At 39.8% G+C, this 17,524-nt stretch overlaps 1 protein-coding gene across 1 annotated transcript; it reads left to right on the top strand.

Moving 5' to 3' along the window:
* The first annotated feature begins 5,316 nt into the window (after nt 1-5,316).
* On the top strand, nt 5,317-15,263 carry LOC131253388 (uncharacterized). The gene is made up of 8 exons (XM_058254347.1): nt 5,317-5,477; nt 7,515-7,680; nt 8,850-8,940; nt 9,015-9,073; nt 11,334-11,394; nt 13,421-13,511; nt 13,600-13,676; nt 14,822-15,263. Exons 1-8 carry the CDS (start codon nt 5,450-5,452, stop codon nt 14,936-14,938), a joined length of 690 nt encoding a protein of 229 aa, XP_058110330.1. The 5' UTR covers nt 5,317-5,449; the 3' UTR covers nt 14,939-15,263.
* The last annotated feature ends 2,261 nt before the right edge of the window (nt 15,264-17,524 follow it).

Below are 17,524 nucleotides of genomic sequence, written 5' to 3'. Positions count from 1 at the left end.
CAATCGGGTTACTTGACGAGCTCGACTAGTACGAGCGCACGTTGAGTTAATCGTCATGAAGTGCGTAAGCACTCCGTGTGGCCTAACCACTGCCGACAACCCAAGTACGGCTCGGATTCATCGATCACATCTTATGTGAAGAGACAACCTCAGCCACCATATCAGGACCTGTTACCGATTGCCTGGACTATTCCGTAGTCCCAAACACATTCAATTATAACAGATACTCATACAAGAAAATCAGAACAATAATGGATCAACAATTCTAATCGTACAAGCATGTGAGCATTTGATGGATTTCAACTTAAACATGAATTCACACATAAGCAGTGTCTAAGTTAAGCGGACAAAGAACGTAAGTTGCATGGAGGAAATCATACACATCGTTAAGGTAGTTGAGAATCTCTTCTCAACGCCCATATAAAGTATAATATATTACACATTTATTCATTCAGACATTTCTACAAACACTTAGACTACATATTCCAACATACATGACGTATGTTGGTGATAGCATGTATTAGGACAAATTCTTTCGCCAATGAGTTATTACACATACAACTAGCACAAACACATGATAATTAATCATGGCAAACACATATTCATATCTCATACTTATACGATACTTTCTACATATACATGGAATACACTAATCTCAATATAGTTCATATATATCAGAAACGCAATACAAACATCGCATTTTGCATGTGAAATTTCACCTACATCAATAATAAACCATTAACCGACATTGAAAGCCTTGAAAACCTTAATCTATATGTTTATAATCTGCACCTTTCGCCGGTAGACTTGTAATGAACTCAATTTAAAGCTAAGTCTTTGTCTACGGCAGATTGGGCAACCTATAAGATAAATTAGGTTAGCTATTTGATAACCTACACTATCAAAAATCCTAAAACGGATTAGGGTTAGGTTTTCTTACCCAAGTACGTTTATCGAAAATGCCGGATTAGTGACGTAGGTGCGGTAGCTAAGGCCGAGGAGCAATGGGATCGAATCCCAGGAAGATCTTCCAACTCTCACTCTTACTCTCTCTTTTCCCTTCTCTTTTCTCTTCTCTCTCTCCTAGGGTTTCTCAAATTCGTATGGGATATGAGAGACGGGGTTTAAGGTCCTTATATAGGCCCAGGTTTGATAGAAATGGCCCCAGGGCCAAGGTATACTTAGGTTATATTCAAATATGGGTCGTTCCGGTCCAACGGAACACTTCTGGTAGCCCCTTTTCCACGTGCGGTCGGACTTAAGCTCCCTGACTATGGATTTAGGTCAGGCTGAGTTTTTGTACCAATCAAATTTACAGATTAGCCGTGGCGGACCAGTTTCAGTTCAGCAGTCACGGTCACTCGATCAGGGCCACAAGTACATCGACATGTGAGGGACATTTCTCCTGATCCGAGGGTGTATTGGGTCAGATTCTGACGGTCTGAATCCTTATATTTGGCCCGCAAGCAACACGACTCAGATTTCTTAAATTCGGGTTTTATTCTTAAATATTTTCACGTTTCTCACACTCTTCGTTCCATGCTCAAGTTGTGCAGTTCTAGACACCATTAAGACTTGATTTCCGAGGGGGTTGTCAAGTCTAATAATGCAGTCATAACTATATAGTTTCGGGGTAATCGGACTTTCGACGTGCGGTCGAGGTCCGATACGGAGTTTCGATGTGCTCCTGAGAGCAACCGGGTTTAAGGATGGATTCTAGATTTCAGGGTAATATAGCGTCAATGATTTTACACGTTTTGGGTCTTGCAGATTATATTTAAAGTGATTAGTGCTAATTTCATAAGCACTCTAGTTTAGCACTTGCTAATATTAACCTAATTTCTAAAGGATTTAGTCCTGGGTAATTTCTGCCTGAGGTGGTACTCGGGTCTTTGTACGAATTTTTTCGAGACGTTACAATCGATCAGGTGGATGACTTGTTTTATGGATGGGGATTACTTTCAATGGTCAGATTTAAACTAGAATGAAGGTGGATGTTCAAATAAGCTAGGTTTATGTTATTAAGTTACATATTCATAGTAACACCTGAGTATTGAAAGGTAGGAGGTATTATAGTAGTATCAGGTTCTATGTTCGTATTCGGGATTAACAATTTTTTCAATTCTACTCAAACCATGTACTACTTAGACTCATTTAGCCCGGAGTGACTATTAATGCTGGAGGACCCTTCATCATGATGAGTGGCTGAGTGTTCTTGGTGAGAAGATGATCCCCCATTACGCATATCCCAGCATCAGTCTTCCGTGTGGTTATTTTTCTTACAGTATGAACAGTAGCATTGCTGCCAAGAAGACCTGGAGCTATCATTGAAAGAGGTCTGTCCCTGTCCTCTGCTACACACATAGAGAATTAATGTTGTGTTATCGATAGGATGGAGAGATGTTGAAGAATCAGATGGATTTGGCGCAGACATCATACCTGCAAACACATATGGTAAAGTGGGTGTCTTCTCGCTAGCCAAGAGTTGGGCCTTAACAAGTTCCAAGTATGGCTGAATAGTGGTAAGAAATAGGGCAATACATATTTCATCCCTTTAACGTTGTTGTTGCACAATATCTTAAGTAAAAGGATTATGGAGTTTCCACTCGTCGACTAACCCGAAAATTTGGCATAATGATCATTAAAACTATCACCTTATTTCAGATTATGAAACTCCTTCAAAATGTGGTACAAGTGCTGAATGTTGTTTTTATTGGAGTACAACTCCTCAAGAGCTTGCCAAATTTCCTTTGGCAATTCATCACTTGATAATCATCCTCCTTTCATTTAGAGAAGGCGTCTGAATTTTCGGCAGTCCATGATTAGTGATGTGCTTCAATTTCCTTTTAGAGGGAAGGAATATTTTAACTGAGTGGGCCCACGAGAGGAAATTACTCACCCCATTTAAATTTACCGGAGAAATTTGTTGAATGTCCGATTTTGTTTTGGATGGAGATGCCATGTTCAATGATGATGAATCTCATCAAGCAATAATATTTATCGGGGAACAATTTCAATAAGCCAAAAAAGAACACAAATGGCTAGGAGCAATAAACCAGGAACAACTGAGACTAGATGTAATTCTAGTTAAGATTCTAACGATGGATGCTAAAAAAAGTAACATACAATGGGCTTTGTAATTTGAAAATCTCGGGTCCTTACTCTTGCCCGAGTGGTAGACTCTCAGGAGTTGCAACTCCCAGTCAAGGGTTCGAGTGCCCATAGGTGGTAAAATTCCACCAGCGTGAGTGTGTGGGGTGTGTGCGTGTGTAAAAAAAAATAAAAATAAAAAATAATTGAAATTCTCTAAATCACATACATAGATTGATGATAGTAATCGTCTCAGATACACGTTGTCTAGAGCAAAAGGAGACGTCCCAACTGATTAAGCACAGGGTACACACCGATCAACGACTAGAGGCCCACATGGATCAATGATCAGAGGCCCACATAGGTCCACGTGAATCAACAATCTACACCAATTTATTCAGATATGGAACATGCACATATCTAAACTACTACAAACGAAGGAAAAACCATACGCTCCAATCATATGAGAATCTCGTTGGCCCAACTAGCATTTGGATCTCTCAGATCCAATCACACAACGAAGAAGAGGAACAATGATTTCACATCATTAATGGCAATCCAGAGCCTAACTGGTTATGGGAAGATGAGAGCACGATCTAATTTTAAAACTTCAAACTGACAATTGTAATAGATTACTGATTAGATTGTTTTTACTTCCTGGATCAAAGCAATGAGATGTAGATGGGCCTCTCAAAGCTCTGATACCATCTTGAGTGCACCGCGGTGATCAAATAAGTAGAAATTGTTCTTACACCCAGATCCATAGCTCAAGTGGTAGACTGAGTGAAAGATACCTCATTTCAACACTAAGGTCTTGGTATCGATTTCCTAGTGGGGGTGGCTAATAGTGATTGCGAACTGACAGTGGGTGTACTAACAAAAACAGTAGAAATCTTTCATGGAGAAAGAGAGGGAGAGGGATGGTGAAAGGGTGAGAGCACTATGTCCTGCTGCTCTCTTTTTTTAGGGTTTACTTGGATGTCTATAATGTTTTTTAGTGATAAACACATTACACATTAAAAGAGTTTTAGGTGTAATCAGTTTACATGCTATTATGTTTGGCTTTTAAATAGTAATTTGTTTATATGTAAATAGATTGTGTGTTTAGCTGACATGTAAGGTATTTATAATGAATAAAGTAGGCATTCATATCAAAGAGCTGGGCAATGAACCTTCCAAAATATGTAAAAATCATATAAGAAAAACTTGATTTTTATTTATTTATTTATTTATTTATTTATTTTTTTAAGGCCTTAAAGTGCATTAAAAGCATGCGCATGATAGATTGGATGTCTTCTACATGTCACAATGGCCCCCAAACGCAATCTAGAAGTTTTTAATGGTGGACATCCTATCATTCTTCCATGAGGTCCATTTGATAAAAGACAAACTATTTTTTAAGGCCACTGGAGAGCATCAAGGGAAGTATATGATTGATAGATTGGATGTACCGTATATATTATGGTGCGCCTCACATACTATGAGTGTATGTTAGGCCTCGCGTTCTCACATGTATAATGACATTTTAAGGGTAATGACTTTATTTGTAATGTTAAACATGACTTTTTACCGGTTTTATATCATAACTTTTAACCATAATATATTTACAGCCTGTAAAGTTTACAGGCGAATATATGCAACCAAACAACTCATGTAATTAAATTACATATAATCTCTTTATAACTTAAAAGGACTTTACAGGCATCCGAACCACCCTAAGATATGTGGGTATCTATACTATTGGCCCAGGGCATCTCCATGTGGGGTGGATACTCCGTGAGGCTCACCATAATATGTGTCCTTTATCAACGCCTTCCATCCAGTTTTATTTATTATTTTTTATATCATACGACTAGTTGCTAACGCTTAAATGGGCCACACCACAGCAAGCAGTGGAGATAATGATATCCACCGTTGAAACCTTCCTATGGCCACAGTGATGTTTATTCCTCATCCAACTTGTTCACCAGGTCACACCCACCTGGATGAAGGTAAAACACTAGTATCAGTTTGATCCAAAGCTTCTTTGGCCTCGCGAAGCTTTCAACTATAGACGTTCAATTCACACCGTTTCCTAAGGTGTGGTCCATCTGAGCTTTGGATATGATTTGGTTTTGGGCTTACACGCTAAAATGATCTGGAAAAACGGATGGACGGAGTGGATAGAACACATACATCACGTTTGGGCCCCACATAGTATCCACACCACGGTCTACTCACTACGCAATCCGCGTCCGTTAGCGAGGCCACGGGGAATTCGCGTCTAATAAAACCCTAGTGCACAAAACCCCAAAGGCGCCATTACCACCAGCAGCAGCAACAGCAGCCGCAGCTGCCGATCCTTCGGAAAGAAGAGAAGATGCCGAAATCCAAGCGCAACAGACCAGGTGAGTCAAATCACTCCTTCTCATTACCTTCCAATCCCCTCGTGAAATCTGGAAGAGCAAGAGGCTGGATCCACTACCTTTGTTGGTTAGGGTTAACCTACAGCTCTTTGTGGGGCCCACCGTGATGCGTGCATGGCATCCAATCGTTATCCTTGGATCCCAAAAATGAGGCCGATCCAAACCCAACTTTGCAGGTCCATCGAGGAAACTATAGAAAAAGATATAGATAAGGGAATTTCCAGAAGGAGAGTTATTTGATGCTCTGGCTAGGTTTGATGCTTGATACACAAGCACTTGGAAATGGTACACATGGCATATACTAAAGTTAAATTCACTATATTGTGGAACCCACTGTTGCTAAGTCATGGTCTAAAAATCAGATTAGTTGAATAATTCTAGCCTTTGATTCGTGGGCACTTGTTGTTTGAAATTAGACCATTGGATATTTTTCATTTTTCGACTGTCCATTTAGACGTTCGGCAATCTAACAATTAGATTACCAAATAAGAGCAATTTTTTTTATTCATGATCCATTTGAACTGGTATTGATAGTTTGGATGGTTATTTTGAATTACTTATATGCCACATATGGAATTTGTCTGTAATTTCTAACGGCATGCATATCATCAAGCACGCTCTACCAGAGTATGGATTATTTCTCTTCCCTGAAACCTCAACCCCAAAAAGATTCTAACTTTGGCCTTCTATAAAACTAACCCGATTTCCCAAAAAGGACCTCCCTCAAGCACCGATGGAAGTTCCCCCTCTACAACACGTAGTTGATGATCATGAATATAATTCTTTTTAAGCATTTGACTTAAACAGCCTTATCCTCAAAAAGAAATTGACAATTCTAAGGAAAATGCAGACTAAAGAATACAACCCAACTGTGTGAACCAATGGGCCCACAGTCAGGCTGATTGGACCAGACATTTGGGCCTAGAGACTGATTGGGCCACTCATGTGAGGGTCTTTTGAATGGCGGGGCTACTCTGGAAGGGTCGATTAACCGGTTGAACAGATTGTCAGGTCCAATTCACAGATCAGTTTGATCATGGGATCTGACTTTTAGCTCTAAAGTGGTGCCTTTTGGTAACAATGGGCTTAATCGCATCGCCATGTTCAAGACTCAACTTAGAAGCATGCGCGGTCGGTCACATAAGGAGTGGATCCTCCTATCTTTTGGACCATGTCACCTATGTGGTCTGGCCCACCTGATGCACAGTAGGATGCCCCACACGTGCAGAGTAGGCAATTTTGGCCCCACATAAAGGCATGCATGGGGAGGTGATGAGGTAAGCGTGAGCATAGCGAAACTCCTTTGAGCCACCTGCCTCACTTTGTGTGATAAAATGATAGAGAGATTTAACCAAAAGGCTTATGGATCATACAACTTCCAACACCATTTATCTTCTTCCATAGGATTCAGAACCATTCCTCTAAACTGATCTTGAAGTTGAATTCTCAATCCCTTCTCACATTTTCATAGGGCAAAATTTGCTGAGGATGTTAGTAAGTTGGGGGCAATATTCTCATGCCAAAGCAGTGCTCTAGCAATTTTTAAGAAGTGTGATTCTGACGTGAAAGAAGACCATTATATACTTTTACAGTACATCTGGGTGCTTGCCACTCTCAAGGCTGACATCATGCACTGGCATTAAATTGTGGGGAATATAGCCCCTTAGTTGGGTTGCATTATTAGTTTAGGCTCAAATACCTAGGGGATGAAATGCTCTCAGAAGCTCCTCCAACCATGAGTTGTTTGTACACCCAAATACTATTTTCATTAAAGTGAGTGAAGTGTTTTTTTTTTTTTGGTAGAAGGAATTTCCTGGGCTACACAATTAATTTCTGCAACTGCATGAATTCCTTTACCAAAGTCTTTACATGCAGACATGCTCTTGTAACTTAATTTTCTTTCATCTTATTTGTTTGCATTGCAAGAATTTTATGACATGCATCTCAGCCTCCCATTTTTCATCTTTATCAGTTAATAGAAAAACAATTCCATTTAAATGTTTGATCTACCAAATGCAGTGACACTGTCAAAAACAAAGAAGAAGGGAAGGGAGCATAAGGAATCGATAGTAAATTGCATCAGGCAAGCATTAGAAGATTACAGTACAGTCTATGTTTTCTCTTTTGAGAACATGAGAAATCTAAAGTTCAAGGAGTTCAGAGAGCAGCTGAAGTCTAGCAGCAGGTATGGGTGGATTTTATGGGTCTCTTGCATTTTAAGAAGAGAACTGATCACATAAGCGTGAAGTATGTTAACTTGTCACCCAGCCACATTTTTCTGGCGAACATGCCATTTGTATAGAACATCTCTACCATGCTCCCTCCGGCAAGACCACCTGTAATGAAAATCAGGCTCTTCCTCTCATCAGGGGGGCACCCTTTTACGTTGACTCAATCTGTGAGGTTTCCATTGATCTGAACAGTGTGGTCCACCTGATGAGAGGAGTGGCCTGTTTTTCTTTTGTCAGGTGATAATATAGGTAGGCCTTACCATTTTTATGGTGTATGTTCTGCAAAAGTGACACGTTGGTGGGAAAGATGTGCCTGGACAATTAGTTAGTGTACTTGCAACTGCATGCTATCAGTTCTGTTTTGGTAAAGTGATTGTATTACTCCATTCCTTAGGTGAGATGAGTTCTAACTGAATCAAATAAATACTCTCGCTATTATGGCCTGGCCTCTCGCTTTTTCAATAGAGTCGGTTATCTTCAGAATACATGACCTCCTACTGAACTTTTCTTTCTAATCATTGATAAGAGTAGATGATCAATCAAGCTATCACTGAAAGAGCAGTGTCACTGTAATCCTTCTTTCCAGGCAACACTTTAACCAGTTTCACATTGAAAAATGTAGATATTTTTGCTCATGGTACAGAGTAGTGATCAATCAAGCATTTTCTTGGTCCGGCAAAGTCTACATATGGGCCCTGTCTTTGGGCAATCGAAATGGTCTGCATGGTGTCTACCATGGTGGATGGATGATATCCCCAAAATCTCCTCCGTCAAATGATCCTTTTTGCATTGCCCACTGTTGGTGAGGATCATCTGATGGGGAGATATTGGGTAATGGCCCATCCTATGATGGCGACCACTGGATCTATGGTATAGGTATGGAAAGATAGGTCCGGTCTGTTACATCTGTATCATTTATAGGCTGAAGCAAAAAAATGGTATTTCACTCCAGTTTGATTGTGCATCAGATGGCATCTCTCTGGTATAATTTAGAAATTGGCTATTTCTCCATGTTGAATTAAAATGTTCTACATTTCAAGTCCAACACTTTCTTTACTGCAAATAAATCATGGGGACAGCTCAATTGAGTCCTCTTTTTATTTATTTATTTATTTTGCACCAGATTTTTCCTTGGATCAAACAAAGTCATGCAGATTTCGTTGGGCCGATCTGTTGCTGATGAAGTTAAGCCGGGAGTTCATAAAGTTTCAAAGGTAGATTTGTTCTTGCGCTTATTAGCAAGAAATATCATCATAGGTCCAGTGCTTATGGATATTTTTCTCTTCAGCTTCTACGTGGTGATGCTGGGCTTTGTTTTACCAATCTACCTAAAGAGGAGGTCGAAAGGTAGCTGTATAAAGTTCCTCTCTCTCTCTCTCTCTCATCTCTCTCTCTCTCTCTCTCTCTCTCTCTCTCTCTCTCACCTTAAAAGGAGGTCGAAAGGTAGCTGTATAAAGTTCCTCTCTCTCTCTCTCATCTGATTTTTCTTCTTCTTCTTCTTACATTTGCGTGTTTCAGTAGGCAAACTGATAATTGATTTATCTTTCAAAATAAAATTTTGATAATTGATTTGATGAAGGCATTATGTGTACTTGCCTCTTCTTTTTGTAACTGAGAGGATCAGAGGAATTATGGTGTATATGATTTGATCGACATATACAGACTCATTCTTTATATGTGCAGGCAGTATCTTTCTCTGAAATAATTTGCATCAATGTGGGTGGATTCCATGGAACATTTACATCTAAATAATGTAATTTACTTTTATTGAAAGAGGTGATTGAAAAGGTCTTTTGAGTATCTTTCCAAAAAATTAAAAAAGGTCTCCTTGATAAGAACGCTCCTCGATGACAGAATACAATCTCACAAGTTGCCTGGTAAGACAATCATTCCCAACCCAAGGATTCTCGTAAAAACTCCCCATTACCCCATTACCAAAGTTGAAGTGCACCCTTGTTGCCATCATGTCCCCATCCCTTTGGAAACATCCCCAAACTTGAGGTCATATTTGAAGCAAAAGAATCCCTATCACTTTTACCAGTCCCCCCTCTCCTCTTCCCCTAGCTGCTAACAACCACCCACCTCCAAAGGACCAAAGATCTGGTCGCTCCTTGCTGGATCTCTACCATAATTTCTCTTATGAGGCCCAATTTTATCTTTATACCACCCCCCTTCACCTTTCGACTTTTGGACATCATCCTGATTAACGAGGTTGAACTTGGGACCACAGGTTCTCCCTTTTCAAAGGAAATCCCTTTGGCACTTTTCTAGCCTTTTGCAACTTATTATTATTATTATTATTATGGAAATTAACTAGAGATAAATAGTATATTGGGGAGATTTTTTAATTTATTAAGGATTATACACCCTCCTAAGGATAAATATGACCTTTTCCAAGAAGCCAACCACTTCTCGAATCATTTGTATGGAGCCCTAGTAGCTAACACTTTTGGCTTAGTGCCAAGGGGCCATCCAAATACTGCATTAGAATTACACCATGTTTGCATATCAAACTATTGGTCAACGCCTCAGTTTGTGAAGTTCTGACACAACTTTAAAATATCGGTCAATGCTTTTCATGATTAAATTTTAAGTTCCACCAGCATCACAGAATGGAAGGTTGTTGTCAGCGGACTGTGGGAGCAACAACCTTCATTTGTTCAGAGGACCTGGAATCCAGTTATTTTCCTTGGAATAACATTGTCCGTCAATGGCCTTGTGGGATCTACTGAAAAATCCACAATATTGTTTTCAAGTTTGTCTTTATCTTTGATGGGTCTTCCTCTTCACAAGTAAACTGAGATGAGGTTTACACTTCTTAAAAAAAGAAAAAAGAAAAACAAAAAAGTGATTCCTTTGTGTCTCTGGCTTTGCAATGCAAAGCAAGAAATTTTTTTTTTAAAAAAATAAAGCAGCATTTGACCACAAGTCCTTGGGTTGCTGCCTACAAGGTATTTCAGTAGATGCCCAGTTGGTGCTGAGACTGATGGTATCCAAATACGACATGGATACAGCATTAGCATTGAATTAGTTTCTGAAGGAATCTCATGAACTTTGGAGTCTATGTTTTTTAAGATCTTGTAGAACTGCTAGGTGTCTGAGTGACCAGCAATGGCGAACGCATAAGAATTTTGGTGTCCTCAGTGCATGGTGTCCACAGTGAGATAAAATTTGTATCTTTGAGTATGGGGGCCAATTTTAATTTCATTACTGGAGAAGCCAATGAACTTACCAACTCTCTTACTAAGGAAGAGATCAACTGACCTTGTTTATGCATTGGTAATCTTATCCACTGTCTTGATGGATCATATGTTTACTATTACTATTAACAAAGTCAGTGAACTACCTTGTTTAAGTTGCTAATATATGCGCATCAGTGAAGTGTCAAATACAAACAGTGTGGATGTGTACCTGTTTTGAATTATTTGGATATCATTGGTTTCCAGTTTACACGTATGTGCAATGTAGAGTGTGGGCTTCGATAGTGCGAATATGGTCTTGTATATGGGCAATGAGTTTGTTGTATCTGTAAACATAGATGAAGATGATCATATTCTGTCATTCTTTCTTTTTTCATGTGTTTTTTCTTTCTTATATCTTTTTGCAGGTTGTTTGAAGGGTATGAAGAACATGACTTCGCTAGGACAGGAAGCGTTGCAACAGAAAAGGTTTGAGTAGCTTTTCGTGGTTTTCCTTTATGTTTGTTGCATTTGAATGATTTTGAACATTCAGTTTAATCAAAGAGGAAGTGACAATTAATTAATGATGCTTCTGAGTCATGGTTCAAATTTTGTCCTGTGTGTATTGCGTATTGCATATTGTGGTTCCCTGATATGATGTTTATGAGTGAATCAGGGGACCTAAAATTTTTATGTAAAATCAAACAATGTGTAATTCATATGGTCCTTTTCCTACTTCTCTGCAACCGGCATCTTAGATCACCTTTAGATCTCCCTTGCATGGGCATTTTCCCACTCCAACACGGTTTAAAATCAATATAGTTTGTGTAGATTATATGTACCTTTTCTCTTCAGAGTCACTACCAATGGTCACATAGGAAGCCTAATGACAGTAGTCGCATAGGAATTTTGGCAGGATTGAGACTGGCAATTATGATTTGGTTGTTTCCACTTTTATGACATTAATAACTACAATTCAATTCAAATAGTGCATCCAAATGCGTACAGTGTTCTTGGGTTGCTTGGTTTACCTGGAAAAGCTATCCATACATTTAGGCCAATGTTGTACTAGTTATTTTATGAAGAGGGATAATTTTCAACTTTCACACACCACATGGGTACTCGAACCCATAACCTCAGTGTCGAAACACACACTATCTACCAATGAGCCATTTTCAACTTTTGACATATTATTGGTATTGTTATTGTCGTGTGTACTACCGTTTTTAAAATAAATGTATAGGATATTATTAGAAAACTAAAACCAGGAAAACAAAATACAAGAGTAACCGTACAGCCAAGAAGGCCTGCACTAATCCAAATTACATCAGCCGAGAAAACAGAAAATTGGAACCACAAAACAAGTACCAAAAGGCTCTATGGGATTGTTCCGTAACAGAAGTCTCTTGCTAAAAGTGCGAGACCAAAAGGTTGTTGTGGTCAACCCCATCTTTAGCCAACTCATCTGTGTCTAAAGAATACAAGGTTTTCTTTTAAAGAAATCAGAAAGGGAATACAGAAATACCTGACGAAACAGAAGTAGATAAATAAACCTAACCATAACTCTGGTTTTGCAATCCCATGAAGCCAGGGGGGTTCCTTAAAGGTGGAAGCAGCAAGATGCTGTAGGGTACATATACAAAACATTCGATATGATTCAAATAAAAATTAAAATTTCATGTTTACTTATTACTCTTTTAGGGATTTTAGTTTATTAACATTCACTAGGACTCTCAATGGTCTAGGCTGGCCCTTTGGGCCCCCATTCCCAGCTTGTGGCCTGGGAGAAATTGCAAGTCATGTAGGAAGGGTTTGGCCCTGATTCTGACCCCAAAATATAAACTGGCCGGCCCTGGCATAGATTACCAGCTTTTATATTTGAGCCTGGCTGGATCTCGAACCTAGGCCCATTCGCAGCTGCCATGGAGTCAGTCTGGCCTAATTTTCAGGCCTGTGAGCTAGGGCTAGGCCTAAATTTCTGGCCCAGAATTTAAATGGGTGGCAGTTAGGGCTGGCCTTGGTTCTGCCCATTTGTAGACCTATTATTTACTTCTGGGATTTTTTCTTTTCTTTTCTTTTCCTTTTTGCATAAGAACAATTACTACTTATTGTTAAAGATATTTATATTTTTAAATTTTTATATACATATGTTGGCAAATCTGGCTTTTAAACCATGTCCTGCACCTACTATCTGTTTTTGACTCTAATTGCAGAACAGACTTGCCATGCCTATATAAGTTAGCATGGGAAGGCAACACATTAATGGCTACATATATCGGATTTTGTCTGTTGTCACATCTACTAATACTACATAATTACAGCTCGACTAAATTATGAATATCCTTTTCTTGAAATGAGGCATGCTTGATCTACAATCTGAGCTAGATTGACATGCAAATGTACTTTTATCATCTTCAAAATCGCTGCTATGCATGCATTGGGATACATGTGGTTAATGGCCAAACCTTTGAGCCTGGTCTGTACAAGTAGTTATAGCTTGCATACATTGTTTCAGGTGGAGCTGAAAGAAGGTCCTTTAGAACAGTTCACGCACGAGATGGAACCCTTCCTGCGCAAGCAGGGGATGCCTGTTCGCTTGAACAAAGGTGGGTAGTTGCCGCCCATTTGTTTTCCTCCCAACTCAGGGAAAAAAGTCCTAAGCTTCTGAAGTGTTTTGTTTATTGTGGCATGCAGGAATTGTGGAGCTAGTTTCCGACTTTGTCGTGTGTGAGGAAGGAAAGCCTTTATCTCCAGAATCAGCTCGTATACTGGTATGTCCGACATTACAACCCAAGTTGTCGTTTGTTGCCTGTGTGCATGTGCATGTGCTCATGTGTATGGGCCTGTGTTTGTTTCTTGTGTGCATGCGTTTGTGCATGTGTCTACCCATGTACTTAATGCATGTGCATCTGTGTTTGTTTGTGTCATTGTGTGGGCTTGTGTGTATGTGTGTGTGTGTGGCTACCAGCATGTTTAATGCATGTTGTTTAGTCTCTCCTACTCGAAGCCATTCTTTGTTGGAGGGACATTCACCATTCTCAACTGAGGATATGCACAATCTACACAGTTTCCAGGTTTGTACGATTGGGCCTGAAGTTGATCGAGATAATTGGTCTTTTGGGCCCCAGACCTCAACTTTTGTTGTGTAGCTGGCAGATCAATGGCCAAGAACAGTGATGGCAAAGACAGCAAAGGATCCAGACTGGAAAAGGCCCAGGATTGGTGGATAGTAGGATCTTCGAATCTTGGACACTTTTGGGGCATGGTCCATTGATGGTGGTAGCCAACACTCCAATTGTCTTGGTTACTGAATGATGAGCCTCGCTCATGGATTTAAGACTTGGTGACTCTGGCTGGCTTGTCAAGTTTTGAGTTGATTCCCAACTCACCTGATTCAGATTCAATCAGCCTGACTCGACCGAGTCAGGTGTGACTCATACTGGTGACTTGTCATGTTTAATTGGATCGGGTCCGAGTGGGCCTGGTTCGACTTGGAGCATCAGACTCATCTGGGTCATCAATCCATGGCCTCACTTGAAGAACTTTGCATTCATATAATGTGTGCTTTTTTTTTATGTGTCAGTCTAAATTGTCCTACAAGCTGCAACAATTAGTGTGTTTACATCATGTAACAACACTGGCCTTTTTGTTTTTTCAAAAAATATATTTATGGAATCTCAGAACAGGATTCATGTAGCGGACCCCAATTAATTGGGACATGGCTTAGATGATGATGATGATGATTGTATACACCTTTGTGACCCACGGGATTTTAGTGGCCTGTTAGCTACCAATCATTTTTCTGAAATGGGTGTCATTGATATCAAGATAATAAGACCTTGTATGTCGCTGTAGACTGGAGAGGTTTCAATTGAACTGATTTTTGGTATGGTTGTCCTCTTTGTTTCTTTTGCAGCGCTTGCTTGGTGAGAAGATGGCAACGTTCCGTCTCCACCTCATCTGCCGGTGGAGCCCAGATGACTTTGAAGTCTACAGGGATGGGCTAGACCATTCAGATATTGAGTCCTCATAGGCCCCCCTTCGAACACGTGTCCGTTTAAAATGCGGTTGGTAATGTTGTGTTTGCAGTTAATGGCATTAGCAAGTGGTGGTAGCAGTTATATTTGGGTGAGATTTTGTTCTTCCTTTACCCATAAAAAGGAGACAACATAGTTATTTGTTTGGCTTTGCTTGTAATCTGATCATTTTTGGGAAGACGATGGCTGTCTGTGTTAGGCTGATCATCCTTGTAGGTTATGGGCACATCCAGATGATGACCACCATATCAATGGTCTTGATCATTGCAAACATTTAACACTTGCTAAGCATTCCTCCATTTGAGCTCTGGATGAGCCTCATTTTGTTTTGGCTCATGCTGTAAAAATGAGATGGCAAATGGATAGACAATGTGGATAAAACAAATACATCATGGTGCGCCCAACAAAGCTTGGGCCATGTTAAGCCATCAAGGATGTCCCTTGTAGTGGGGGTAGCTGGCAATCCGTTTCTGTGACAATCATAAATCACCATGGCATTCATGAAATTAGGAGGAATCCCCTGGCAATGACAATCCCCTAGTTTGGATGCCACCAAATGAGTTACTTTTTCTATTTACAGAAGTAGATATGCAACTTATTTGAGGAAAATCTGCTTCAAGATCAATTATAAGTAACTTTTATATATATATATATATATATATATATATATATATATGGGAAATGGTACTACAAGGTCGAGCACATAGAACCATAACATACGGTCGAGTCATGTCTTAGTGTGAGCCATTGGATGATAAACATTCAAAATGCACGGGAAGATGCGACAACCTTTCCGGGAAGCTTAATGTGATAGGAAGTTAGTTACAGCCCACCATCATGTTGTGAGAAATCCACATCGTCCATCTGTTTTTTTATTTCACGTTAGGGCATGAGACAAAAAGTGGGGCAGTAGGCTTCATGATTAGAAATAGTGAGGAATGGATGTCTACTAGTAAACATTGGAGGGTTATAGACCGTAGGAAGGTTTCAATAGTAGACAGTTAACTCTTCACATTTTCTTGTTGTGTGGCCCGGTTGAATTATAGATATACCTTATCATTTTTCCCACGTCCTAACATGACTAGAAAAAATGAATGAATGTGGTGGATTTCTTGTAAACAGTATAATGGGCACACCTATATAGATAAAAATTCATTCCAACACAATCCAGAGGACAGGCTATCTGCAAGCTAATTATTCAATCACCACTGTTTCTGATAGTATGGTTCACCTTAGAATTGGATCTTCTTTATTTTTGAAATTAGGACCTAAAATTGTCTTCCAAAACGGATGGGCCATGTAGGTACACAATATGTAGATCAAGTTGGCCCCATGATGAGGGACGCACTGTCTTAGGTTAGGCGGAGGCTGCACCTAATCTGCTCCCTTCCACGGGGCACGGATTAGCTACTGAAAGGTTGAGTAGCGAGACTAGCTATCAAAGTGCCATCACCAAACTCCATGGGCCCCACCATGATGTATGTTTTGTATCCACACCTTCCATCCATCTGGAGAGATCATTTTAGGGCAACATCCAAAGAACGAGTTAAATCCAAAGCTCCATTGGATCCTAGCAAAGAAAACAGTGGGACAGTGACGCCCACCATTAAAAACTTCTAAAGGCCACAAAAGTTTCAGATCAAGCTGATATTTGTGTCTTCTCTTATTTCATGTCTTTAAAAAAAAAAAAAAAACTTTTGAACAGGTTGGATTTCAAATAAACATTATGGTGGGCCTTAGGACAGTTTCAATGGTGGGAATCACTCTCCCCATTGCTTTTTGTGGTCTGGTCCACTATAGATTTTTTATAGCTTCATTCTTTGTCTTATGCCCTAAAATGATATCTAAAAATGGATGGACGGTATGGATATAAGACATACATCATAGTGGAACCCACGTAACTTGGTGACGTCACTTCAGTAGTCGACTCGCTACTCAACCTGTCAGTATCTAATCCGCGTCCCCCGTCCCCCTCCGCGTGGGAAGTGGAAAGGCTGGTGTTGCCACACGCACTAAGTTCCGTGGCCCCACCATGATATAAGTATTATAAGTAGACCGTCCATCCATTTGGAAAAATCGTTTTAGGACATTAGCACAAAAATTAAGTAGATCCAAAGCTCAAGTGGACCATAACATAGAAAGTAGTAGGGATTGAACGCCTACCATTGAAAACTTCTGGGGGCCACAAAAGTTTTGGATCAAGATGATATTTGTTTGGTCCCTTCATCTAGTTCTTTGTGACGTTATGGACAGGTTTGATGTAAAATAAACATTATGATGGGCTGTAGAGAGGTTTTAACAGTAGACATCATTGTCCCCACTTTATGCGCCGTGGTCCACTTAAGGTTTGGATCTGCCTGAGTTTTACAATAAAGCCTTAAAATGATATCTCAAAATGGATAGACGGTATGAATATAACACATATATCATGGAGGACCCCACACAATTGGTGACGGTAGCGCACCCCACGATTGTATAACTCCGATGGCATCTCCACCGTATATTTTGAAAATTTATCATCCAACGGCTCACACTAAGACATGACTCGACCGAATGTTATGGTTCTATGCACTCGACCTTAT

The sequence above is a fragment of the Magnolia sinica genome, chromosome 8 (assembly GCF_029962835.1).
Source record: "Magnolia sinica isolate HGM2019 chromosome 8, MsV1, whole genome shotgun sequence".
Taxonomy (NCBI): Eukaryota; Viridiplantae; Streptophyta; class Magnoliopsida; order Magnoliales; family Magnoliaceae; genus Magnolia; species Magnolia sinica.
Note: the sequence above shows the minus strand (reverse complement) of the source record. Positions and strands in the feature narration are given on the sequence as shown.